The sequence below is a fragment of the Mytilus trossulus genome, chromosome 10, assembly GCF_036588685.1.
Source record: "Mytilus trossulus isolate FHL-02 chromosome 10, PNRI_Mtr1.1.1.hap1, whole genome shotgun sequence".
NCBI classification, from domain to species: Eukaryota; Metazoa; Mollusca; class Bivalvia; order Mytilida; family Mytilidae; genus Mytilus; species Mytilus trossulus.
Genome location: NC_086382.1, coordinates 44648761 through 44675120, shown reverse-complemented (window position 1 = coordinate 44675120; position 26360 = coordinate 44648761). Strand labels below are relative to the sequence as shown.

At 31.8% G+C, this 26360-nt stretch overlaps 1 protein-coding gene across 2 annotated transcripts; it reads left to right on the top strand.

Moving 5' to 3' along the window:
- Positions 1–195: 195 nt before the first annotated feature.
- LOC134687434 (protein-cysteine N-palmitoyltransferase HHAT-like) lies at positions 196–18047 on the top strand. 2 transcript variants are annotated; one of them, XM_063547727.1, is made up of 11 exons: positions 199–369; positions 6280–6425; positions 8400–8464; positions 10075–10185; positions 10822–11019; positions 11595–11924; positions 12684–13009; positions 13663–13698; positions 16041–16239; positions 16627–16768; positions 17771–18047. In XM_063547727.1, exons 2-11 carry the CDS (start codon positions 6293–6295, stop codon positions 17872–17874), a joined length of 1644 nt encoding a protein of 547 aa, XP_063403797.1. In that variant the 5' UTR covers positions 199–369; positions 6280–6292; the 3' UTR covers positions 17875–18047. The 2 variants fall into 2 exon arrangements, with proteins under 2 accessions (XP_063403798.1, XP_063403797.1); XM_063547728.1 differs by lacking the exon at positions 10822–11019 and having other exon boundaries at positions 196–369.
- The last annotated feature ends 8313 nt before the right edge of the window (positions 18048–26360 follow it).

The following is a 26360-nucleotide window of genomic DNA, read 5'->3' as shown; positions in this document are numbered from 1 at the left end:
ATTGGAACCTAACCCATGCCATGTATCACCATTAACATCATTTACACGACGAGACTACAATGTTAAATCGATCTGAGAACGAGCTCTTCATATTTCATGTCTGGGCCTTTTAAATATTACTACTTTAGTATATACCGTTATTATAGTTTTTCGTCATTTAAACTTTGGTGGATAGGAAAAGCTGTCTTGGCAATGATACCACTTCTTCTCTTCCTCACCCCCTTTCCCTCCTGATCACCACCACCTTCTCTTCCTTCTTCCTCATCATCATCATTTTAATGATGGATAATTCCAATATCATCAAGTGTTGATCACGACTACAGTGACACGTAATCTTCAAAGGAGGTATATCAACACGCATCATTGATGGTAAGTCCTTTTCATTAACTTTCTGAGATAGGTTATACATCTGAAACTATACATCTATCCTTACTTGAAAACTCTACATTCTGAATATTACCAGACTACAGACTACAAGTGTAGCAACTTGTTATTCTAGCTTTTAATATTGATTTACTTCAATTACTTTAAATTGCGGTTTATGGTTATAAAAAAAAGAGTACCACAAAAGGTAAACTTTCATATGATCTCTCTGAAAACTTAATTACGTTTACCAGACGCCATTTTCCCAAAAAAATTGTAAAACGATGTGGGTGTAGCAGTATATTCTCTTTTCTGTTCTAAAATGATTTGTTTGTTTGATTTCAATACTTCATCCATATGTCTGTTACTGTCATGTCATGTCCCTTTGCTGTGTCGTGTATGAATTGTTCTCCTGATGCAGGTTTCTTATCCCTTGTACCACAGTCTTTAAGGTATTTTTCAAATTGTCATTTTTTTTAAATTTTGATTTAAATAAAATGTACAGGATAGTAAGCTACTAGGAAGAAGATGCTACATATAAGTGAATGAATCTTTTCCTGTGGTGTAAAGAACTTCCGTTCTACTTATAAGATAACGATTATAATATAAGTGACATGAGGTACTTTATTTTCTCAATGAAAAAACCAACATTTGTTCAGATATTTAAAATTTAACTAACGTTCGTCATTAAATAGAAAAACCAAAATATCCATCCGTCCACATGACACAAAACAAGTACTTGCAGAAAAAACCCCTACACAAGAGCAAGGGAACAGCTTGTATTGCTAATTTGCACCTCAAAGTCACAGTGAGGGCTTCATACATAGGACTCCCGGCCCCCTAAAAAGAACACACACAAACAAAAAACCACAAAAAACACCATTCTCACTGCAAGTTTAAGACTGCAAGTCTAATTTTCAAATCAAAGTTACGAAACAAATAAATAGGACAAACAATGGATGATGTTTTATACAAACAACGACACCTAAAATTGAAGTGAAAATTTTTGTTTATAGAAAACACAATAAAGCTTATAATTACTGAGGGGTGGAACATATCACAAGGGACGAATCGATTCTTTGATTTTAAAAACTCCTCAAAGATACCTGGCTTATAATTTGTTACATCAGACGCGCGTTTAAAAAAATACCATAACCAAATATTTTCAATACAACAGTACGCAAATTGTAAGGTAACCCAGATGATTCTGGTGAAAAATTGAGCAGTTATTTTAAAGCTGTTAAAATAAGACAAAAGTAAAACTGAAGGTAACCATCCAGATGCTAGGGTTTAAAAGCAGTTTATATATATACTCTTCTGTTGAAATATATGATAAAGCGTATAAAACATGGCAAAATCCGTATCACATGCCGTATCAACTTTACTAATTACTATTGATAGGCATATTAATAAATACTAAGGACTATTTATAGCCGATAGCCCAGCAATACTGGTGAACCCCATATTTTATTAATATAAATCTAATTGATATACACAATATACATGAAGCATAAGTATCAATGCACGATCAATAAACTTTCATTAAAGAATTCAAAAGAAAAAGCTAGTAAATTGTGTTCAAAATTATGGGATCTGTCATCAACGATCCCGCCGGCCAGGAAAAACCAACAAAAACGAGTTACCTCGGTTCAAACTCCATTTAAACAGAGGTCAAAAGACTACATTTTAAATAAAGTGGTAAAATGTAGGAAACCTGTGTCCAAACCCAAATGCTCGAAAGACCGTCTCGAGAGTTACACTTGGACTGTATATAACTGAATTAAATATACTTTATGGAATAAGTAATAAATAAAGTTACGTTTTAGTAAAATATATAATCCCTACATAAATACAAATTAGAATAACAATTCAATAGAAAATTAAATTTAGTTCACTGTTGTCCAATCTGATGCTTGGCTAGAAGTGACCATATAGTATCACCTTCGACCAATATCATCCTTCGGGCTGATATTGGTATCTCGAGATGATACGGCATATGATACGAATTTTGCCATGCATTATTCTCTATACAATAAAAGTTTCTTCAGCTTGAAAAATACACGTAATTGCTATCATGATTGCATCATCCTCGGAGGTTGCATGGCTCGGGGAAGGTAATCCTGGGGAGGATGGTTCACGTATTTTCGAACTTTTAATCCAGTTTAAGATAGACATATTTACCCTTCTTTATTTGATTAATGAATGAATTTTAGTTCACAAAACATAACTACAGCTCACTGTCACTATTAAATGCACTATTGATTTTCCGAACGGCAAAAGTTAGATTAGTTTTATCGAGTATTGTCAATAATTAAGTGACATTAACAAATTTTTTTCTCAACTTAAAAACCACGAAACTAAATCCCAACGAACTTACTTTTGAATACAAAACCACGAAACTTTAACCCCAAGAAAGTTAGTGCTTATACAGTATATATTTATATATATCTTCATGCCTTATACACGGGTGTCATTCGGTTTATCGAGAGAAATGATCGTGAAAGAATATCCAATGGCGGTCAAGTATTGAGCGACGATCGTGAAAGTTCTGGTAACGGATCGTGAAAGACATTTAATGTACATTCTAGTTCAGAATCTTTGAAAAAATCGCTTAATTTTCAAAACGTTGAACAAATCCGAACAAAAACATATGTCTGTCAAAATGGTTCAACTTCCTCAACATAACTGTGAAAAAAGATAAAGAAAATATGAAAGTACTTTTTGAAAAAACACAAAAGGCGCAATGCGTGTCTAAGAATTAATTACAAATAACTCGCTTTTTGTACCTATAATGGTCATATTTCAGAATATCATGACATATTTGAAATTTAATCTTTTGTGTATCTGATAGTACAGTAAAATTAAAGTATTTTCTTCGATTAAAAGCGTTAATTTGTTTATGAAAACCATGAATTTGTTGAATTTCCATCAATCTTGATCGTGAAAGATCAGGCAACGTATTATTTCGATCGTGAAAGAAAATGCGTGACCCGACTTAATACTAGTAATCAGAAATCAGTGTTTCTTTTACCATTTGATAAATCTGCAAGTGGTTTAAGCCTGTAACAATTTTGATAAGGATGAACATTAAAGCTAATATCTTTTTTTTCTATTCAACACTTTACCTCGAAAGTTAAACTGTAGAGGCTCTAAAGAGCCTGTGTCGCTCACCTTGGTTTATGTGAATATTAAACAAAGGAGGCAGATGGATTCATGACAAAATTGTGTTTTGGTGATGGTGATGTGTTTTTACATCTTACTTTACTGAACATTCTTGCTGCTTACGATTATTTCTATCTATAATGAACTTGGCCCAGTAGTTTCAGTGGAAAATGTTAGTAAAAATTTACAAATTTTATGAAAATTGTTAAATTGACTATAAAGGACAATTATAACTCCTTAGGGGGTCAATTGACCATTTTAGTCATGTTGACTTATTTTTAGTTCTTACTTTGCTGTACATTACTGCTGTTTACAGTTTATCTCTATCTTTAATAATATACAAGATAATAACCAAAAACAGCAAAAATTTTCCTAAAACTACTAATTCAGGGGCAGCAACCCAACAACAGGTTGTCGGATTCATCTGAAAAATTCTTGTTAGATAGATCTTGACCTGATTAACAACTTTACCCTTGCAGATTTGCTCTAAACGCTTGTTTTTTTTTAGGTATAAGCCAAAAACTGCATTTTACCCCTATAATCTATTTTTAGCCGTGGCGGCAATCTTGGTTGGTTGGCCGGGTCACGCCACACATATTTTAAACTAGATACCCTTTGGGCCAGGTGAGTTAAAAAACCAAACTAATAACGTGTCTAAATGATAGTTGAAACCTTGCACAAGTCGAAAATATACACCTTACAATCATCCTAAAGCTTAACGAATCCTCGATACGGACTTGACCACTACAGTGAGTGAATCTTCATCCATGAAATGAGGCAAATTCAGGGTCAGGTGAATCCTGTATGACTGACATTTAGTATATTATCCAATATACAAAATATAGGTATCCTATAACTCATGGTTAGTGAGTACTTCACATGACAATAAAAAAACTTCATCCCACAATCATCCAACTATTTTACAAACAACATGTTCACAAATGTCCAAATAATAATTTTAATGTATTTGCGCGTCTTGCGTACTAAATTATAATCCTAGTACCTTTGATAACTATTTACACCACTGGGTCGATGCCACTGCTCGTGGACGTTTCGTCCCCGATGGTATCATCAGCCCAGTATTCAACACTTTGATGTTGACATGAATATCAATAATGTTGTCATTTGATACAAATTTCTCGTTTACAAAACTTAGAATTTTTCGAAAAACTAAGGATTACTATAGTCGTATTTGGTACAACTTTTTGGAGTTGTGGATCCTTCATGCTCTTCAACATTCTACTTGTTGGCTTAAACCTATTGAGGATGTTGACCTATTTAGCCTTTTTCAATATCAATAACAAATATCAATTATCATATAATGGAAGAATAATGTGTACGTCTTCGTAGCATCAGATCTTTCACGATCCTTTTCACGATCTTCAAAAATACTGTACATAATCTTTCACGATCCAAAAAAATCAATGTTGTGTAGATAGTTCTTTATTTACCAAGTTTCAGATTATATTTATACAAAATAACTATGAAAACCGTTTAATTAATTCAAATACAATGCCCTTATTTTGATAAACGTAGTTTATCTAGTCGAATTTGTGAAAAAAATCGTGTTTGTTTACATTTTTTATGTCATTGAAATGTCGAGAAGCGATCTGCCTTTTGTCGTTTTGTAATAACTATGTACTTTTCAAACTGGATATTTTGACATACTGATCATAATGTTGAACCCTTTTGACAGACAGTTTTATTTTGTCGTAAATATGTCTGTGTAATTAACTAAATTAGAATATTTACTGAACTTTCATATGTCTTCTCGATTAAATGCCTTTCACGATCCGTTACCAGAACTTTCACGATCGTCTCTCAATACTTGACCGCCGTTAGATATTCTTTCACGATCATTTCTCTCGATAAACCGAATGACACCCGTGTTATATGTCATGTACTGTATAACGACGCTAGATTAACACTGCCGAAGAAAGGTAACACTCTACCACCGAAGGCTTTATTTTTGTGAAGCCAATGTGGTCGAGTGGTCTAGCGCGCCGGAAACAGTGCAGGCGTTTCGGTGTCACGATGTCTTAGTAGCATGATTTCGAATTCCGGCGAGGGAAGCACAACAAAATTGTGAAAGCAGATTTTACAGATCTAACAATGATGGGCTGATGTTTATACGAGTTTTTTTATACGAATATACACAGCACTGTATCACCATTACCGCTGGTGACCCGATGGATAAATCTGTTGTAGAGTTGTCACTGGTTCAGACGTACTATACGTATTATTATTTCTGTGACTGTATCTTGCATTAATCTGTAGGATCCTTTACAATAGATAATTCAGCTGAACTGTAACAATACCATCGTCATGTCTCATATATCATGTACTGTATTACGACGCTTGATTAACACTGACGAAGAAAGGTAACGCCCGACCACCGAAAGCTGTACTTTGTGAAACCACGACAGTTGAGTAGTCTAGCACGCCAGATAGAGTGCAGGCGATATGGTGTCACGATACCTCAGTAGCATGAGTTCGAAAACTGGCGAGGGAAGAACAAAAAATTGTGAAAGCAAATTTTACAGATCTAACAATGTAGGGCTGATGTTTAGACGAGTTTAATATATTACATGAATATGTACTTTAACGCTTTTTTAAAGAATATGTTTTTTAAGCAAACAGAATAACATGCTAATGATTATTTGTAAGAATGTAGCCAACATATGTTATCGCAAGGAATTGTATATGTAATATACAATTCCTTGGTAATCGATATACTAGTATAATTTTTTTTAGAAAATTAAATAAAATGGAGTGTAAGAAAAAGACTAATACTAAAAAGCCTTGGATGATATTACCAGCTTGTGAGACATACTTCTACATAAGTGTACATATATCTGTGGTGGCATACATTACATACTGTGTGTATATAGCATCAAACAGTAAGTAGATATTAGTTCGACATATAGCGCGTTTGTATGTTGTTTATTTGTCCTTACCTCGTTTTTTCGGTTCTTTCCATTGTTTTGTCGGTATCTCTTTGAGTTTAGATTGTATCTTTTTCATCTTCTGTTTGATGCACTATCGCTATTGTGCATGTTTTTGTGTTAGTTAGTAATTGTGAAGTTTCAATGTATTAAATATGGTCGCAATCTTATAAAAATTATAAAAAAAATTCGAGGAGCAAGTGATGGGAACTTATTTTGATAAGATTGATATGATCGAAAACTATCATTTATTCTAACACTACTGGCTATTTCGTGGCGGTTAATTTTTAATGTTGAAGGAAGTGGGGGAGAACCACCAACCTAAGGCATTAAATCTGATAATTTCAGTCAATTAAAATTTGAGTCTAGTGCACGTGACACGTGCGGGGTTTGAACTTGCAACCTCAGTGTTGACATGATAGTGGAACAGTAGTTATATGCTTCTTAGACAACTCGGACATGGAGGCCCTTTTTAAAACTTATAACTGTATATGAAATTAACAAATGTTAACACAGTAACTTGCTCTCTAAAGTGATTGATTCATAAGATTTGTTTTCAGTTTGTCAGTACTATTTCTGCATTATTTTGTTAAATCGTTGAAATTCTACATGTAATTTGATATAATTACATTAGATGTATGTTTCATTATAATACTTTTTGTTTGGCTAACTGCAAACCATGTAAGCAATTGCATCAGTCAATACAACTTTTCATTCATGATAACACGTGGTCCTACAATAAAGTGCACAGGTGAATGAAATACAAAAATTGTAAAATTCGTGTTTTTATGATCATAGCTAAAAAATGTAATTATAAGTATAGAATACTTCTTTTTGTAACTTTATAGGGTTGTAAAAGCGTTGACAGTGCGCACATATTTAGTATGAAGCGTTTCCGCGCTTCATACAAAATGTTCTTCGGTCAACGCTTTTACATCCCAATAAATTTACAAAAAGAAGCATTCAATTCTTAAACAAACATTTTGAAATATTGATGTCAGATGTAAATACTTTATGCAACATATTAATCAATATGAGTTACTTGCTTATAACGTTTAAACTCTTTCATTTTTTAAGCCAATATTGTTACAAATAGCATGCATTTAAATCATTAAAATCCAAACCACAGGTTACCAAGGGAACACATCAAAAATAAGGAGAAAACCGTTAGAACAAACAAGAGAAACACATCTACGAAAAAAACAACAATATTTCAATGAAAGCTTTAGGCTAGACGTTATTTCATTTGTTAAAATCCGGATGGGATATCAATTCTCCAAAAGGGTGGAAATACAAACATAAATGTGGGGGTTAAGGATGTACTTATGTGAATTTAAATAAATCAAGAATCTAAAAGAGATAGTATAAGCTGGTAGAGCATTGGTTTAGGATCAAAATAAGATAAAACATATTGATAGGTCATGGAGCTCCTTTTTGAGATATTTGAGATTTAAAATATGGCGTGAAAAGGCTGATTCGGACTTTCACCTTACTGGTATTGGTCTCAAATCAAAAGAAAGAAATCAAGAATCTTCTAAAATTTTGGTAAATGACCTTTTATGAGCTACGTAAGCTATTAGTCTTATATAAAACAAAATAATTGCATGTTATGGGGTAAAATATTTTACGTGGTATTGTATGGAAAGACACCGATGAGTCAGAACATTTGACAAGAATTCCAAAACCTCACCAAAGTACATCCTTCGATAACAATGATACGTAGATTACACGATAAAAATAATCGAAAGGAGCCAGCATCCGAAAGTCTGACGATAAACAGGCGTCCATAGTCTAAACAATGTACATGTGTATGATAAGTTGTATAAAAACAATCACAGATCAGCCATCAACTCAAATTAATCGTGCAATTTGATTATGAATGTTATTTGAAAAAAAAAATGTTTGTAATTACGTTTTATTCATTTTAAGAGTATGGTGCATTTTTCGGTGGGATTGACTTTCAATCTGGATGGGCTTTCATTAAGAGAGGCAAGGTATGTTTGCTTTTTATTTTCATTTTTGCTTCATTTTTTTTTTATCTACGAATGTATAGCAATGGACGCAGACCATGTTATAGATAAACTTTATCATGTAATCTCTGGAATTTTTCTAATGGAAATATGTTTCCGCCTTGGATTCAGATTTTGTAGGTCTATATATTAGATTTATTGCTTATCTATTTCCCTCTTAAGAAATGTGCCACTGGACATAAAGCATGAAAAACCAGAACAATCAGGCAATCACGTAATCGAGTACCATGAAGTCAGTGTTAGTATTTTGGGGGAAAAATAGCTATGAAAAAAGGAGCTTCAAATTAGACAATCAAACAACACATCAAAGAAGAACCAATAATACCACGATACAGAAAAAGGACACACAAAAGTCATCAAAATATTACACGAAAAACTAAACATTGAGCAAATCAATTCCCCAAACCGGATAACTAGTAGCTTGGATATCAGGAAGATAAAGCAGTTCCTGTTCCAACAATGGCGACTGTTGTGTTGCTATCATGAAATGTAAAACGTTAATACAAGGTTTTACTAAGTATAAACCAAGAATCTAATTGATACTATAAGCTGGTAGAGCATTGTTGGTTTTCAATCAATGCCCGCTGAAAAGAGAACACATTTTAAAATCGACAGTTGATACATAGTCATTTTTGATACAGTTACTTGAAGTTAACAAAGGCATGATTGCGAGCGTTAATCTTTAGACAAAATGACTTCCAATTTTGTAAGTTATTTACAAGTTATTTGATAGAATATCTATTCTTATAAGAAATAAGACTTTACAGAAATTCATATGTTTTACATTAGACAATATATATTATAAACAAAACAAATGTTCACAACTTTTCTAAAAAAGGTTTAATGCTTCTTTCATTTTTAAGTCAGGTCTATTTACCAATACGGAGCGTGCAAGGCCAGGGCTGTACAGCCAGTCAAAGTCGTTAAAAACTTCCATTTGTTGTTAATCAAAAACTAAGCCTTAAAACCAAATTTTATATGCTGAATGAAAGCAAATGTTAAGGTTTCTAAATAAAGCCGTTTTACCTAAAGGGAGTTCGCTTCTCAATTTCAAAGTAATTAACTTTTCAAAACACTAGTTTATATTGATAGGGGATAAATAAAGGAATCCAAAGAGCAAAAAAATATGTAGGTCACCGTGCTTGTTTTCGAGACATTAGCCATTAACATTTTGGTGGGAAAAATATTCTCTCTTGACTTTTCATAGCTTTCTCATTGACAAGTTTAAAATCTCAAAAACTATTAAAAAACAATTAAAATTTTATAAGACTTTTACAGATGGCTTATCATTATACATGTAAAAGATTTATAAAAAGAAAAATGAGGGTCACCGGGCAATTTTTTTTCAAGGCATTCAAATGGATAAAAGCAAAGGATTCCAAAATCTGACAAAAAGTCCAAAACATGACAAGCCAGCTTCCTTAACAAGTATAGCTTTACATTACAAAACCATCGACGATAAAAAATGAACGACCTTATCAGCTGCACGAAAATTGGTTCGTACTAGAATGGTCTTTGCTGTAGATATGACTGTTCATATATCAAATAGTTTCATTTGAATACCTGTATTTCAGGATAATTCTGATTTTGAGTGGTATTTTTTCTACAACCTATTTTGGAGTATCTATCCGTCATTCTTTGCTTACATAGCCCTGGACTGGATAGCATCACGTCATTTGTCGTTTGTAAGTATGTGTATTATATATTATTCCTGTTCTAAAAGCTGTTATCCTAATGCTAACAAGTTAAAGATATGGTTGTATGTATAAATGCTTGCCAAAGCATTGTAATTCAAATTGATGTTCAGTGGTTGTCGTTTGGTGTGGGTTTTTTTTTAATATAAAGTATGCTGTTTGAATTGTTTAATTGTTAACTTTTAATACATTGTCACCATTGATGGAGAGTTGTTTCATTGGCAATCACAACACATCTTCTTATCTTAATTTACAGTTAAAGTCAAACAAAGTAACAAGATAGTCTACGGAATCGGATACTACTTGTGAATTTTGTGTGCCGCTGTGGAACAGGAGATGCGTATCCTTAATACGGTGCACCAGGCATCATCACCAGTTTAAGGAGGGTTCGTCTTGCTCAGCTTTAATTTTGGTGTTGTGTTTTGTGTACATTTGTTTATCAGTTTTTCTGTTTGCCAGTTTGTTTTCGTCTCATGAGTTTGAATGTCCCTTTGGTATCTTTCGTTTTGTTTTGTGTAACCTTTTAAATCTAAGCAATGTATTTAACTCATTGTCCATTGAAAGAGAACATTTTTCTAAGGTTATTGACAATACTACTACTACTACTTCTCTATTTAACATTTACAGATTTACAGAAAAATGGTGTGTCTTTCGTTTTCTTTGATACTATTGATATACCTGCTAGGATGGAAGACAATGCTATTACAAGTTGTACATTGTACTGTAATGTATCTAGTCTGTTTACTCCAGTCTAAGTCTTTGGTGTGGATACTGTCCATCGCTCTCATCTCAACGTTAAATATACCAACTTGTGTTACATGGATGGTAAGTAACAGAGAGGGGGGATTAAAAACGATTGAAATTTCTTTATTATATACTTATTAGTATTAAACAATGTTAAAGATTGTGATTGTGAAATAAAGCAACACAGAAAACACAATACACCGACTAACGAAGGTATTAGATTGTCAAAACGGATTTCTAATGCGAATTAGTTAATTTAAATTAGCCATTTCGAATCAATTCGAATTAAAAAAGAAGAGTGTGTGAACGCTAGTAGCGAACTCGATTCGAATTAAAGGTACGTGTGAACGAGGTATAAGATATTCATTGAATTACAAAAAAAAATCTGTATGACATCAATTTCAAATTTATATATAAAAAAAAACTAGTTTTGTTAGATGTTTTAAGAATGCTGCTGGTTATAAATTCAATAACAAACCGATTTATAAGATTAAGTAGCATCCGTAAATTTATATTGCCCATTGCAGAAGTTGTTGCAAGTAACACATGTAACATTCTTTATAAATGATACTTTATTTCTTCCATAGTGAGCATTCAAAGTTTACCCGTTAATTTGAAAAAAACGCCAGTTAAGTAATGATTGCCATATTTTGTAGAATTCATTGACCCCTGAGGACTCAAGAAGGAACTCATACTACGCCTTAATGGCTACATTATCGCTTACACATCTACGTTATACAAGTTTTTGTCTGGAGCGAGTGGAGTTTTCTTCCTCAATTAAACAATATGTAGTTTGCAAAGCTCCTCTACAGCAAAGCGCTAAAACAAAACAAAACGAAAGTGCCTGTCCTACAAGAAAAACTGACGAAGAAATGAAACAAAAAGAGGAGGTTCACTTTTCTTTGTTGGATGCATTTAGTTATTGTTTTTACTATCCTTTGTTTTTCACTGGACCAATTATTACCTATGATGATTTTTCAAAACAGGTATGATTTATTTGTAATATAATATGTCGTTAAGTTTGCATGTTTATTAATATGAAAAAAAGAGTTAATTACAAATGCCACGTTGCAACTCTATTTGAAATAATGAAGATGTGGTAGGATCGCCAAATGAGAGACAACCTATCCACCAAAACCCATTGGACAAGGATCTTAAGAACTACAGATCACTGTAAGGACTTCAACAATGAGCAAACCGTTATGGGAGTTGTAAAGAGGCTGAGCCAAAGATAACATAAGGGTGTAATAATCATAAGAGCCTACAAAAGATTAATGTAAGCTAAAATTAAACGACAACCATTGCAATGTTTGCATGGCATTAAACAATTACAATGTATGTAAAGCAGTAAACAATTGCAATTTATGTATGGCATTAAACAATTACAATTTATATAGGGCAATAAACAATTACAATGTATACATGACAGTAAACAATTACAATGACTTGGACAAAGCCTGGTACAGTTCTAAATAAAAGTCAGGGTTGAGGACTCTTGGTGTATTTACATTTCTAGGTATAATTTTTTTCATGTATCTGTCTAGTATGGTTCGTACATTATGCCTTTACATTCATTATGCAGATATAGGAAGATGTGGTATGAGTGCCAACGAGACAACTCTCCATCAAAGTACGATATGTGTCTTTGGGAAGTGTTTACCCAAACAAAGAGCGCTATTTTTTGTGTAAATTAAATGGCAAAATCCACAAAAATAGCAAATATTAACAATATATTCTATTTTTAGATGAACGAATCCGAAAAGAAAACTTTAAAAGCATCGGAACTGAAATCTATAGCATTCCGAGCAATAAGGGTGATATTCTGGACATTTTTCATTGAATTCATTCTTCATTTCTTATATGTCAATGCATTTCAACATAATGTGTCTACTCTAGAAAACATTGACCAATGGACTTTATGGGGAATTGGATATTGTCAAAGCCATTTCTTTATGATAAAATACTGGGTGTTATTTGGTCTGCCATCTGTAGTGGCCAGGATTTGCGGTATTGTTCCACCAGAAGGACCTAATTATGTAGGGCATATTTACAAATACTCTGATATGTGGAAGTAAGAAATTAGCCTTTATATTTTTGGGGGATGAGATTAATTCAACACTTGAATATAATCCGTTTTTGTATCCATCGGCTGGTTATTTATATCTTGCACCAACTTTTAAACAAATTGATTGATTAATTAAAAGAATGGGAAAGAGTAAGAAGCTTCATCGTTTGTTTTATCCAAGATTTAAGACAACTATTTTCTACATTCCGGTAATAAGACCTCAGAGAATAAGACTTGTAAAACAGGTTATTAGGATACAAAACTGTAAAACAATCATCCCTTATTACTTTTTCATTCTATTTCTACAAAAGTAATAAGTTTACTCTACAGACCTAAATCCGCTAACGGGGGCAAAAAGGAACATGTTTCAATTCATCAAAATGAAGAAAAGTAATTTGAATAAAATAATTCCAGGACCAATTTTATAAAGTAGTGATTATGATCACACCCATTAAGGAAATAAACCACAGAAAACAGCATAGAATCAAAATGATATTATATATTTGTATTTCAAAGAAAAAACAAAAGAAACCGTTTTTTTTTTATTAAAGTGGATATAGCTTAGATAAAATTCGTTTCGCGCAGCAACTTTTATGTATTGATTTGGATTTTACCAGAATATTTAAATTTATTTTAGGCAATAACTTTTGTATTTGTAGGTGCTTTGACAGAGGAATGTACAATTTTATCAAAAGGTTGGTAGGATAATTTTTACATATTGTTTTCTTCATTGAATTATATTTTGGGTATGCGCATTCTAAAACTGGAAAACGGAAAAATGAAAGAGGTAGGGCCAATATGCCGAGGATTTTTTTCACAGAAGGGCCAATTTCAAAAAGTGCCGACAGAATAGAATTTACTATAAAAACAAAAAGGAAAAATGCTTTTTGATCAATATCTCGATTTACATATCTTATGATATGTGTGATCGATAGTTAATTTAACCCTAAAAAAGGATGAAAGTCCAGTATGCGGCTTTTCGGGTGTTTTAGGTGGAAAAAACAGGGAACCCCCCCAGAATGACATTTCAAACCAAAAAAAAGTTATGCTTTTTATGACTCTTGTTATTCATGCTACCTTTTCCCTCAAAAATGAAATTAGTTTAGTGTGTCCTTATTACATAAAAAACAACTTTTTAAAGAAAAAAAATGCAACATCGATAAATTGTACCGATATAGCTTCCAAATAAGAGACATAATAATAAGCATCGCGGTAGCTCCATCAGTAGAGCACAGAACTACTAATACATGATGGTTTTGAACAAAGGGTTTCGAATCTCGCTCAGAATTTTTAGCATTTTTTGTGTTGTTATATTAAATTTTAATGTTTTTATCATATTTTTCGGATGTTTGCTTAATTCATAGAGTCATTCTGGTTCATTTTGACTATATAATTTACTAGTTTATCAGTTTACATGTATCAAAGAAAAAATAATGTATCGCTTATTGTGTGTAATCCTATGACTGTCCATACTCTTCACTTACTTTCTATTCATGTGTTTACATTTATTAGATATATTTAAGGGACAACTGCCGTCAAACTGATGTAGGTGACTGTACATAACCAATAACACGAGAATTAATTCTATAGAAATGAAACCTAAATGTAGGGGGTGTCATATACACATAACTTAAAATAAGGCCATTGTATACAAGTTTCAAAACAACAAAAAACAATTTTTCGAAACCTTTTTTGAAAATGGTATTATATGTAATAAATGCAGTCAACAACAATTTTGTCGCAAATTCACAAACTGTTTAGTTACTAGTACTGAAATTTTTACCACCGTCCCTACACCGGTAACTAAGTCATCAGAAAATAAAACATCGCAACAGAACAAATCAGTTACACTACAAATCATGATTTTATGTAAAACAGCACGAAGCTGTTGTATCTGTATAACAACGAAGGACCGATTTGTTAAAATGACAGAAAAGGCAATATAAAATGTGCTAGTAAAACAGGGTGATCTATGACCAACTGATGTAAGATGTTCTCCGGTTAAAATATATACATGTATTATCTTATCTTATCTTATAGACGATAAAACCTTAAAAAAACAGGACAAACACAGATATACATATATTCAGAATGATAAAATCACGATTTGAATTTGTTCGATATTATTTGGCTCCTTGCCAAGTTACGTAGTATCGCACTTTGCATAAAGGATGTTAACAATAGAATAAAATCAATATTAAAAAATCAATAGTCTTGTCCTTGTAGGAATACCTGTTCAAGGTATGAAAATAGATGATGTGACGTATTTTCATGTACTATAATTAGCATCTATCGGGCTATTTAAAACATGATTTACCTATCTTATCGAATGAAACATATTGCCGGCAAATTGGCTCTACCTCTTTACATTAAACAATTGTGACAAAGCAAAATCATTGAGACAGTTGCATGGACCAACAAAAACAGATGCACTCAAAGCTATATCAAAAACAGCACACACGAGCTTTAAGCAATGTATAATCCTGTCAAAATCAACTTTAATTGCTTACAAATATTAGCGTATCAATCTCTGCATGAGAACATTTTGGTAGATGGTCATATCCGATAATTTGCCTAATAAGGTAATGTTTAAAATGACAAAAAGCACTGAAAATAAATCTACCATTACTTTGGATACAATTCAATAATCATCGACCGACCAATGATGTCACGTCCATGATGTCTACTATTTTGTAGCGACAATTTTAGTTTAGGATGGATAGAACTCTGAGTGGTATAAAATAAGAATATGCGGTACGATCATGATGATTGCAATTGAGAAAACTAACCAGCTGAGTTCAAATGACATGGATTTAAGCAACTATATGTCACCGTACGCGATCTCAAACTCTGAGAAAAACTATATTATGTAACTATCTGCAAAAGTCGCCGGAGTATAGTTTAAATAGCAAGGCGGAAAGGTTTTCTCTAAAATAAAGTGTTATTATAACAAATAAATATTTGTACCTCGGAGTTCCACGAAAATATTTTAAAGCGTACGTACACTTAAATAAGATCATTTAACTCATTATTACAGATATATTTATGTACCTCTTGGAGGCTCAAAAGGAAATACTTTACAAAGACTAGTGTGTTCAGCATCCTGTTTTATATTTGTATTCATTTGGCACGGCACAGAGTACTACATATTTATTTGGACATTACTTAACTTTATTGGTATCTCACTCGAAGTGTTTGGTAATTGGGTCAATAAACACACTGCTGTGTTTCACTTTGTAAGTTCTTAATTCCGTCCTTATACTTCAACCCTATCATTTTTGTTTTTTTATAGATTGAGATTGAAATTGAAAATTGAAGGTAGATTTTTTTTTTTTTTGATAATGAACAATCATTGTTAAAGTTTTTTTAAAGACATTTGTAGAGGAGAAGGCGTTTGACAATATTAAAGATATAATCATCTGAAAATTACTACACGAAATCTACCCAGAAAGTTGCAGACCATAGAAATGAAAACTTTCCAGTTTCAAAGCCAATAAAAAGTTTGTAAACGAAGAATATGCAAAGTTATGATTAATCCTTGATTTGATTATTTTAAGAACACTAATTAGCTCGATACAAACACGCAGCAATGCAAATTTGAAAATCATTTTATCAATTTTTAGAAAACGTCAATGCCCGCTGTCTACAGAAGAATACAGTGCTTTGTTGCAGCGCCGATAGCTATCATGTCAATCTTATCTACTTTCTGTTTTGTTGGAGGGAGCAGTATAGGAAACATTTATTATCAGACAATTATTGTAAAAGGTAAGCTTCAAATACTTTTAAACTTAAAACTAACGAATATGAAAAGTTTACAAAGTTCGCTAAATAACCAGAGAAAGATTGTTTTTTACAATTACAATTCATCGCTTTTATGACAACACTACGTGACAGGATTATGATAGTACAAGCAAACACAATCTTGAACACTCACTACAGAGAAACGAACAAATAAACAAAACTATAGTACAATTTAGTAACATGTACATTTAAACCGAAGAATAACAACGATCACGATCCATTAACGACAACAATTATTTTTTTTACTTTCAACTTTATCACTTAAAAGTTATGAATTGAACGTTAGAATGCAGTCAATGAAAATGGGACAAAAGATACCATAAGGACAGGCACTTAAACTTATAGATAGAAAATAGACTGACAACATCATTGCTAAAAAAGAAAAAGACAAACAGCCAAATAATAGCACACAAGAAACAACATAGAAAACTAAAGACTAAGCAACACAAACCCCATCAAAAACTTGGGGTGATCTCAGGTGCTCCGGAAGGGTGAATAGATCATGTTCCACATGTGGAATCGTAGTTTGTTCAGCTTTAATGCCTATAAACAAATTCAACTTCGTTTTTGTTTTTTCGTTCTTTCTTTTCAATCGTTTACCTGTCCTTGATAAAACGCCTTTAATTTTATTTGTGGTGTGTGTTTCTTTTTGTACCTTCTGTGTAAGGCAATCTTAAAACTTACTGTATCAAATTATATTATGACATATTTGCCATTATAAAACGCCCTTTCTTTTTCTATTTTTGTATTGTTAATTAAACCAATGTCAAGGTCTGGGAATAAGTTTTGATTTAAAACCATAGTATATTATATATTTTTAATACGTTTTATTCCTCAGATCCGACATTCGTTTTCATTGTGAGGGTAATACCAGTAATTCTTAGTTTTGTCTCTTTTTTGCGGGAGGGGGGCAGGAAGGTTGTAGGTAGCAACGTCTTTGTCTAAAACAAACTGTCTTCATTACAGGTTCGATGAAGTCGTTGTTAACAAACTTGTTTATCATGTACTGTTGTGTTAATTCAAGTATGGAAATCGACAAGTGGTTAGAGAGGAAGCAGAAAAAAGACTAGAAATAGTTTTCTTAACAATAGTATACAGTCGTAGAAAAATCTGTAAGAACAGGTTCAGTCCAAAAGTGTATTATTCGATGGGTGCCTACATTTAAAGTACATTTCGATAAAATAATGTTCATCAATTTTGTACATCATCTCTTGCATTAATAAATGATATCCAAATTATTGTCTATTTTGTTTGATTTGTCATTATTATTTGTTAAAACCATGATATTATTTCATGTAAGCATAAATGCACGCAATGAGAGAACAAGGAGCAGTGATACGTATATTCTTGACGACAGATAAAACATATATTTGCAAAGTATGCTATCAAAATCATGCAGTGACTTGCAACTACAGAAGACGACGAATATCGGCTTTTCTAACTTACGAACGCGTCTAGTAGATTACGTGGACTTGGGTACTGGACACAGTGCAGGTGGTGCCAAAGAATTATGGGTTTACAGCTGAGGGCAAGACACAAGATGTTTAAAACCGAAGATTTTTATAATTGAACCAAAATTCAAACAAAGTTTATATATAAACTCATCATAGATACCCGGATTGAAATTTTATATTTACGTCAGACACGCGCTTTTTCTACAAAAGAGGGACGCTCGAATAAAAAAATTTGAATAGGCCAAATAAAGTACGAAGTTGAAGAGCATTGAGGACCAAAAATTCCTAAAAGTTTTGCATACAGCTGAGGTGATCTTTTCCTATATATTATAACTACCGCAGTGCTTTGTTTTAAACATCGTAGTTTGAACTTGTCATGCCTACTCCGCCTCATTTTTAGACTAATATATAACTCAAATTTGACTGGAAATGATTACCCTTCCGGAGCACCTGATTTCACTCCCGGTTTTTAGTGGAGTTCTTGTTGTTTCTTATTTATTATTTATAACTGTTCATGTAAATGTCTTTTGGTTTTACGAGTCTTTGTTTACTTCTTGGTTTTGATTGTTATTGTCTTGACACCAACTGACATCTTAGTATCAGAATGTATGACAACGAGACAATATTTAATTTGAAACTATTAATTTCCCCCATCTTACTATTACAATTCCATCTGATATACATTTAATCGTTTATTCGGTATCTGAGAACTTGCAGCTACTAAAACGCCATCACTGTTCAGGCAGAAAATTGATGACATAGAGTTGTGTCAAAGAACGTCTCGTCCTTTTTTTAAACACGATCATCGGAAGATACCAAACCTGTTTTTCATGAATATTCCGTATTAACTTATAAAATAATACATTATGATCTTGAAGTAAAGATTATATGTACTTATATTACGTGTTATAGTGTTTTAAATTGTCTTTGTATATTTTTTAACCTTTTACTGTTTTGTCCAGTTATGGTAATATTCCTTTTGCGTGGCTCGGTATTTATACATTAGTCATTTTTTTATTATGCTATAGTCATTTTTTTATATTCTTGTCTTTCAAGTTTGCTTATGTACTTATTTATAGAGTGAATATGCCATTTTATCTTTTTTTGTTGAAATAGTTATTTGTTTTATAGTTATTAATATTATAACGCAGTGTTGACTTGTGTACCCCATATTTTTACAATTTTACCAATTATGTCTGTTTATTTTGCTTACACATTGCTGTTAAAATAATGCAAATTTGCGACTGTCATACAAGTAAGAGGTTTAGCTAGCTAAGCCATAATTTCCTACAAGGAAAAGCATGTACCAATCCAAAATATGACAGCTGTTTTCGATTCATTTGATACGTTTATATAATCCTGGTACTTTTGATAACTATTGATGTATTTGAGCTTTTGACTTTACCATTCGATGAAGAACTTTCCGGTTTTGAATTTTCCTTGGAGTTCGGTAAATATAAAAATATGAGGGATGACATTTCTTTTTTTTTTAATCATTTCTAATTTATTCATCTTCTATCATTAAATCCTATCTATGACATGTATCTAATGATTTTATCAGAACCTAATTTACAATATACATTAGCAAATTTTAATGGACAAGTTTTTTTAATAAGTAATTTTCCTTGACATATAAAATGTTTAATATCAATGCTTAAAATATTTCTTTCTGTCATATTTTTAACCGTTTAAACTCATTTGTTGTCGTTTTTTACTTATTCAAATCCATTTCATCTTTAAAAGTTTTTTTTTATAAGTTTTCACCAAAAAATTAAAAGCTTTTATTACACACTCAGTTACACTTTGTGTACTACATTTACTGGATAAAATTATTAACCTGTTATGTCTGTTGACTTAATTTCGTTTATATAACTGAACTTTAAAGAAATGATATATAAGCAAGAGTTTCAGATAGCCATAAAACCAAGTACCGTCAACTCTTTTCTCTGGCAATATCTGTACAAAAACAGTGATTTCAAATAAAATATCGACTTGTTTAGAATGGTGCAAAAAGAAAAAACACAGTTCAGTGTAGGTTTTACGGCTACCCTTTCAGAAGTAAACAAGTTTATAGTGGATTGTTACATTTTGACTGAGTGTGCCTTCTTTCGACGGTGGTTGCATATCCGGAGATTTTTTGCTCTGTTGACAATATTTTTGTTTCTTGTTTCCTTCCTTTTTTCTTTTTTCTAAATTTGAATTTTTATATTCTAATTTGATTTATCGGATATGAACATCAGTAAACTGCTGTTACATTGTACATTCAATATACAAGTATTGTACATTACATGTTTTTGAAACACATATAATTTATTGATTGTGAAAGGAAAAATGTCTACCATGTAGTTAAGAAGAAACATAAAAAAACTGAAGAAGGCCAGTGACCGAAACGTGTCGAATAATGGTGTATTACTAAAATGCTGTAATATATGTTCCATATTGGAAATTTCGAAACAAGGATATATAATTTATTTTTGTAAAGGAAATTATTTTACTTGTTATGATGAGATAATTATATACAAATAATATCCGACTTATGTATATTTGTGTTAATGAGATCTAACTTTGGACGTAAATTACAGGCGTTTAACTGTATTATGCTATTTTCCTTTTGTATAACATAATTCTGGACCTTGATGCGGCTCAATTCCTCAAAATTACTAACATATAGTGTTTAGATTTATTAAGGAATGAGGATGAAATATATCTTTATAAAATAATGGAAGGATGAGTTTGTGAAAAAATATATTTATACAGATTTACATAGTATTATGATAAAATTGCTGATCAGTCAAAATTGTCAAAGCTTATAATAAAACACATTCAAACATTAGTTCATGACATGGTAGGCTACTTAAGGTAACATAAATGACAGTATACTAAAAATAGTATGAGAGAAAATACAAAACAATATATATATAACATAGATACAAATAGACCATTGCATCAAGGTATTACGAATGTTAACAGAAATGCTAAATACTTAAGAACGAAAAGAAAAAAAATATTATGAGAACAGATTGTGGTAAGCTTTTGTGTTTATTCAAAACTTTGAAGGATTGCAAAGTAAATATTTATCAAGAAATAACGAAAATTGTCAAATGGATACAAAATTAAAGGTGTCCCAATAAACAGTTATATTGTAATTAACTTAAGTAGGTCTATTTTCCCACAAACCTCCATTTAAATTACGCATATCTTTTATTTGAGCAATCAAAACATAGCTTTAGATTAAGCGTGAAAGTGGTCTGCTGTATCGCTATGAATGAATCCTATTTTGGAATATAAAGAACGCATTTGTAAGAGTACACTCAATTACACATCGACATTGTGTACCCTTCAAACAAATAATCCTAGTTTAAGACAGATTAGAAGAATTCTGTTTATAAACAAAATTGACCAACCTATTTAAAAATATATTGTTTTAGGGAGACATAAGGTATAATTTGCGATACCGAGTTTGAATTTATAAAAAAAATATTAAAAACATCTCGTCAAAGATACCAACCAGGCTTATAATTTGGTCTACATAAATATGCAATAACTTCACTTGAATAAAAAAAAAAGTTCGAGTGTATTTATAATTCCTTGAAGCAAGAGAGATGATCCGCTACTTTCGGTATCAAAAGCCATTCCATTGTAAACTTATTTTTGACTGATTTAAAAAAAGTATATGGTTTCAATGAATTTTTATTTGAAATGAGGGAAATTATTTGCTACTTACGGCGAACACTTTTCTAAATCCGATCTCAAATGAAAACCTATTTTAATCGATGCGAAAAAAACCATATTGTTTGTGTTTTCTTTTACATGCCATTGGACTAAATTGTCTGTCAAACTTAAACACAGTTACTTCGTGTTATACATTTTCATGCTAATACTGATAGTAAAGACAAAATGGCTTCATCAGCTACGAGTATAAAATTCTATTAAAAGTCAAAATCTCACCTTACCCTTAGTTTCAGGGTAAAAAATCGAGGATCTCAAAATAGAACACATTAAGCCTATATGTACGGTTAGGAACCAAATAATTTTTTTTAAATATCTAAGGGGATACAACTCCATTAAAAAGTCCACAGAACTCTAACACGTACATTCGTTGGCGTTGTGAAAAGGAGTTTTTCATTGACCTTTAACATTGACCTTAAGGCCAAAGAAACTCATTTGAGAAGACAGCCCCATATATAACAGTGTTCGGTTTCAAAAGTTTCAAAAGCATTCTAGTAATAACAATTCGATACCAGCAAACAGCAAAATATATGTTTTATTTGGAGTATTTTACACAAACAAACTTGGCGATTGTGGACAGTGCAGCAACATTAATAGCTCACTCATAAGGCAATCCATGATGTAAGTTAAGATCTATGAGGATAGACGTTTATTTATTTGATTGTCTTAGTGGAACACTATGCATACAAGTACAACAGGATGGTCATTTAACATACCTTTCAAATAATTTACGAAAATTACATTTTTTTAATTACGCTGAATAAAAGGGATGTCAAAAGATATGTAATTTGATACTCGGATACTAGGTCATCATACTCGAGTACTCACGAGTACTCGAATTAATCTTAAATCTCTATTGAAAGTTTAGATTTTAGGTGGGATGCAGTGTTTTTGCTATTATTCCAACAAAGTAGACAATATATGTTTCATCTGTTCCTGAGGAGTTGATATTATTTTAATACGACTTGTCCATTTATTTGTCAACAACACTATTTGACCTCAAATCATTGTGCGTATTCGTGTTGCTCAGTATAACCTTTTCAGTGTGTTTTTTTTTTGGCACTTTTGTTTGTCTGATTTTCTTATTCATCCAGTGATGACGTTGTCGGTTTATCTTCGTATTTTGGGTTTGAATGTCGCTCTCGTACTTTCGCCTATCTCTCAATTGTAAATTAAAAATTTATAGTTTAGGCCATACCAATTTGATTCCTTGTTCGACGGACCCGCCCGCACCTATTTTTTTCAAAACAGAATTTTTTTATTTTTTTTATATTCCCGCTTCCCGCATCCGGAAATGTAATCATGTCCATTTCCCGCACCGTTTTTTTTTGGGTAAATATTATAAAAAGATATCAACATTCAATAGGTTTCTTTCTATTTACTTATATTCCCTATCGAAAAATGTTCGTTGTTAGAATAAAGTACAAAGAACTTCTAAAGGATTTGCCTTCAACTGCAATTATATTGTATGCTGGCGAAACAAAACTATCCATAGCCGCAGCATGTTTATGCACCTGTCCTGATTAATCCAGGGGCCTGTCGTTCAGCAGTTATCGTTTGTTGATGTTGTTTGATTCATAATTTGATATTTTCCCGTTCGGATATATAAATTAGATCGTTGGTTTTCCTGTTCGAATTGTGTATGCTAATATTTTTGGGATCCATTTTAACTTGTTGTTTGGTCTGTATCAAAGCCCTGTGTAAAAGGCCGTACTTTGACCTGTGTTTATTATTATTAGGTTGAGAACAACCCTCCCTCAGACAAGGGGTCATTCTACTGATGTAGAAAAGAAAAGAAAATACCAAGGATTTGTATAGTTCTTCTATACAAAACCTTTGAAAACTTTTTGAAAATTTTGAACTCAAACAGAGGAGAGTTACATCATATCTTAAACAACTTTTTTCTAAAAGAGGGGTCCACTTATTTTAAATATTTTAAACTGTAAAAAGTAAATAACTTGTTAAAGTCCAGGAATATTACAAAAATTCTTGGGCATGTTTTGACCATTTAATACCAGATAGATATATAGTTCTTTGAGAAAATATGAGCCCTTTTGTACCAACAAATATATTATAACTTATATTGAGCCCTCGTAAAACATGTAACAGGGATATTTATAACATTGAGGGGTTGCCCCCAAACTGATTATGACTTGGATGGAGAATTGTCTTATTGTAAGTCACACATACATGGACCAGATTTAATTATTTCTTGGTGAACAGGGAAAGAATAGTTCAGAAATTAAAGAAATGTCAAAGAACAATTGATAAATCAAGTTTTGATACTGTCAAAACCTACTATTTTATGTTTACAAAAAAAAAATATAATCGCTCGCCTTTACTTCTCAAGCTTCGCCTCAAAAATTTTCAAATTAAATATTTTTTTTATTAAAATTTTCAAATCGCTCGCTCGCCCCAAATTTTAGTCCAAAAATCCGTAGAACAAGAAATTAAATTGGTGTGGCCTTAGTTTCAAGAACAAAGAAATGAAATGTATTTAAACGTGCTAAATGGAAATCTCAAATCAATCATGATTACATAGTAGTTTGATTTAAAACATACAAAGAGTTTTTACGGCTTGTGATGAGTTTATTATTAATCCATGAAAGTGTTGATTCATGTACAAACACCGTTAAAAATGTTTCTAATTTGTTGCATAGGGCTTAGAATAAACATATTTATTTTCTTAATTGATTTAATTTAGTATTACGAAGGATATATTTTAACAGAACTCAAGTAAGTGCAAATGTGAAGAGAACTATCTCAACAGGCAAACGAGTATCCGAGGACTTAAAAAGTAAAATCACAAAAATACTGAACTCAGAGGAAAATCAATTTGGAAAGTCCATAATCACATGGCAAAATAAAAAAACAAAACGCATCAAAAACGAATGGACAAGAACTGCACTCGAGTACCTGGCCTTCCGAGTGAGTACCCGAGTACTCGGGTAATCCTTACCATCCCTGGTATAAAGATAACCGTTTTTGAAATTGTAAATAGGAGTAACGGCTGGAAACATTTTTTTCTTTTGAATTTAAATTTTCATTTCATTTCTGTTTAAATTGGTCAAGTTGCTACGCGTCAGTACTTTTGTTAACTAACTATACGAGATAAAGACACGAACATTAACAAACATGTTTAGATCAAATTGGAAAGTATCGTACTTGCGCGTCTGTAGTTTAATATTTATGAGAGTTATTTTTTTTATTTTGTCATTTTTTTAACATGTTTATATGTACATACATATAACTTTCAATGGACTGATATATGATTCGAAGAAAGAGTAATAAAATGCAATATTTGAAAGAAAAAAAAATCCTTTACAAACCGAAATAATGTTAGTCAATGACATAGAATAGATAAAGAGTTATTTTTTGATTATTGAGAATTTTAGAGTAGGCTGGGCTGGTTTGTTTGTAAAAACAAAGAAACCAAACTATTCTTAACAAATTAAGCCAATTTTGTAAATTAGGGGCGAAAGATACCAGAGGAACATACGAACTCATAAATCAAAATAAAACGAATAATGTCATGGCTTATAAAGAAAAAAAAACCAACAAAAGTATAATCAAAAAAAAAAAGGAAAGAAAACTAAATACTAAATAACACGAACACCAAAAACTGGGGGTGAGTAAAAAAACCTTTTTTAGAAGTACTACAGAACTAAACGAATAAATGAAGATAGAAACACTAAAGAAGCCAATCTTGATTTCGTACAACTTAAACAACTTACTAAATCTTTTTGAACAACATGAACATTAAGCTACAAAAATTGAAGAAAATGTGCGATTGTTGGAAAAATTTCTTATCATCATTCGAACTCACCTTGATTGATGCATGCACCTGATGAAGCTAGTTTATCCTCAGAAATATTGCGTGAATCTATAAATTATAACAACTAATTTTATAACAGTCATAATGTAGTTATCAAAAGTACCAGGATTATAATTTTATACGCCAGACGCGCGTTTCGTCTACATAAGACTCTTCAGTGACGCTCAGATCAAAAAGTTAAAAAGCCTAAGAAATACAAAGTTGAAGAGCATTGAGGATCCATAATTCCAAAAAGTTGTGCTAAATACGGCTAAAGTTATCTACTCCTGGGGTAAGAAAATCCTTAGTTTTTCGAAAAATTCAAAGTTTTGTAAACGGAAAATTTATAAAAAAATGACCATATAATTAATATACATGTCAACCATAAGTGTGTTAAAGTTACATTCTCGAAACGTCAAATACTAAAAAAGTTGGTTCGTAATGAGATTCAATGACTCGGAGGGTGAATGTTATAGACGTTTGATCATTGTATACATTCTATAATTTGAACGGTTGTTTTGTAGACGAAACGTGAGTCTGGTGCAAATACACAATTTTA

What these genes read in the sequence shown, in the direction of transcription:
- LOC134687434 (XM_063547727.1), top strand. Translation starts at nt 6,293, where the DNA reads ATGGAGTGTAAGAAAAAGACTAATACTAAAAAGCCTTGGATGATATTA. An exon ending in ATGATGATTTTTCAAAACAG is followed by an intron (nt 11,925 to 12,683) that starts GTATGATTTATT and finishes TTCTATTTTTAG; the next exon opens with ATGAACGAATCCGAAAAGAA. An exon ending in AAATACTCTGATATGTGGAA is followed by an intron (nt 13,010 to 13,662) that starts GTAAGAAATTAG and finishes TTGTATTTGTAG; the next exon opens with GTGCTTTGACAGAGGAATGT.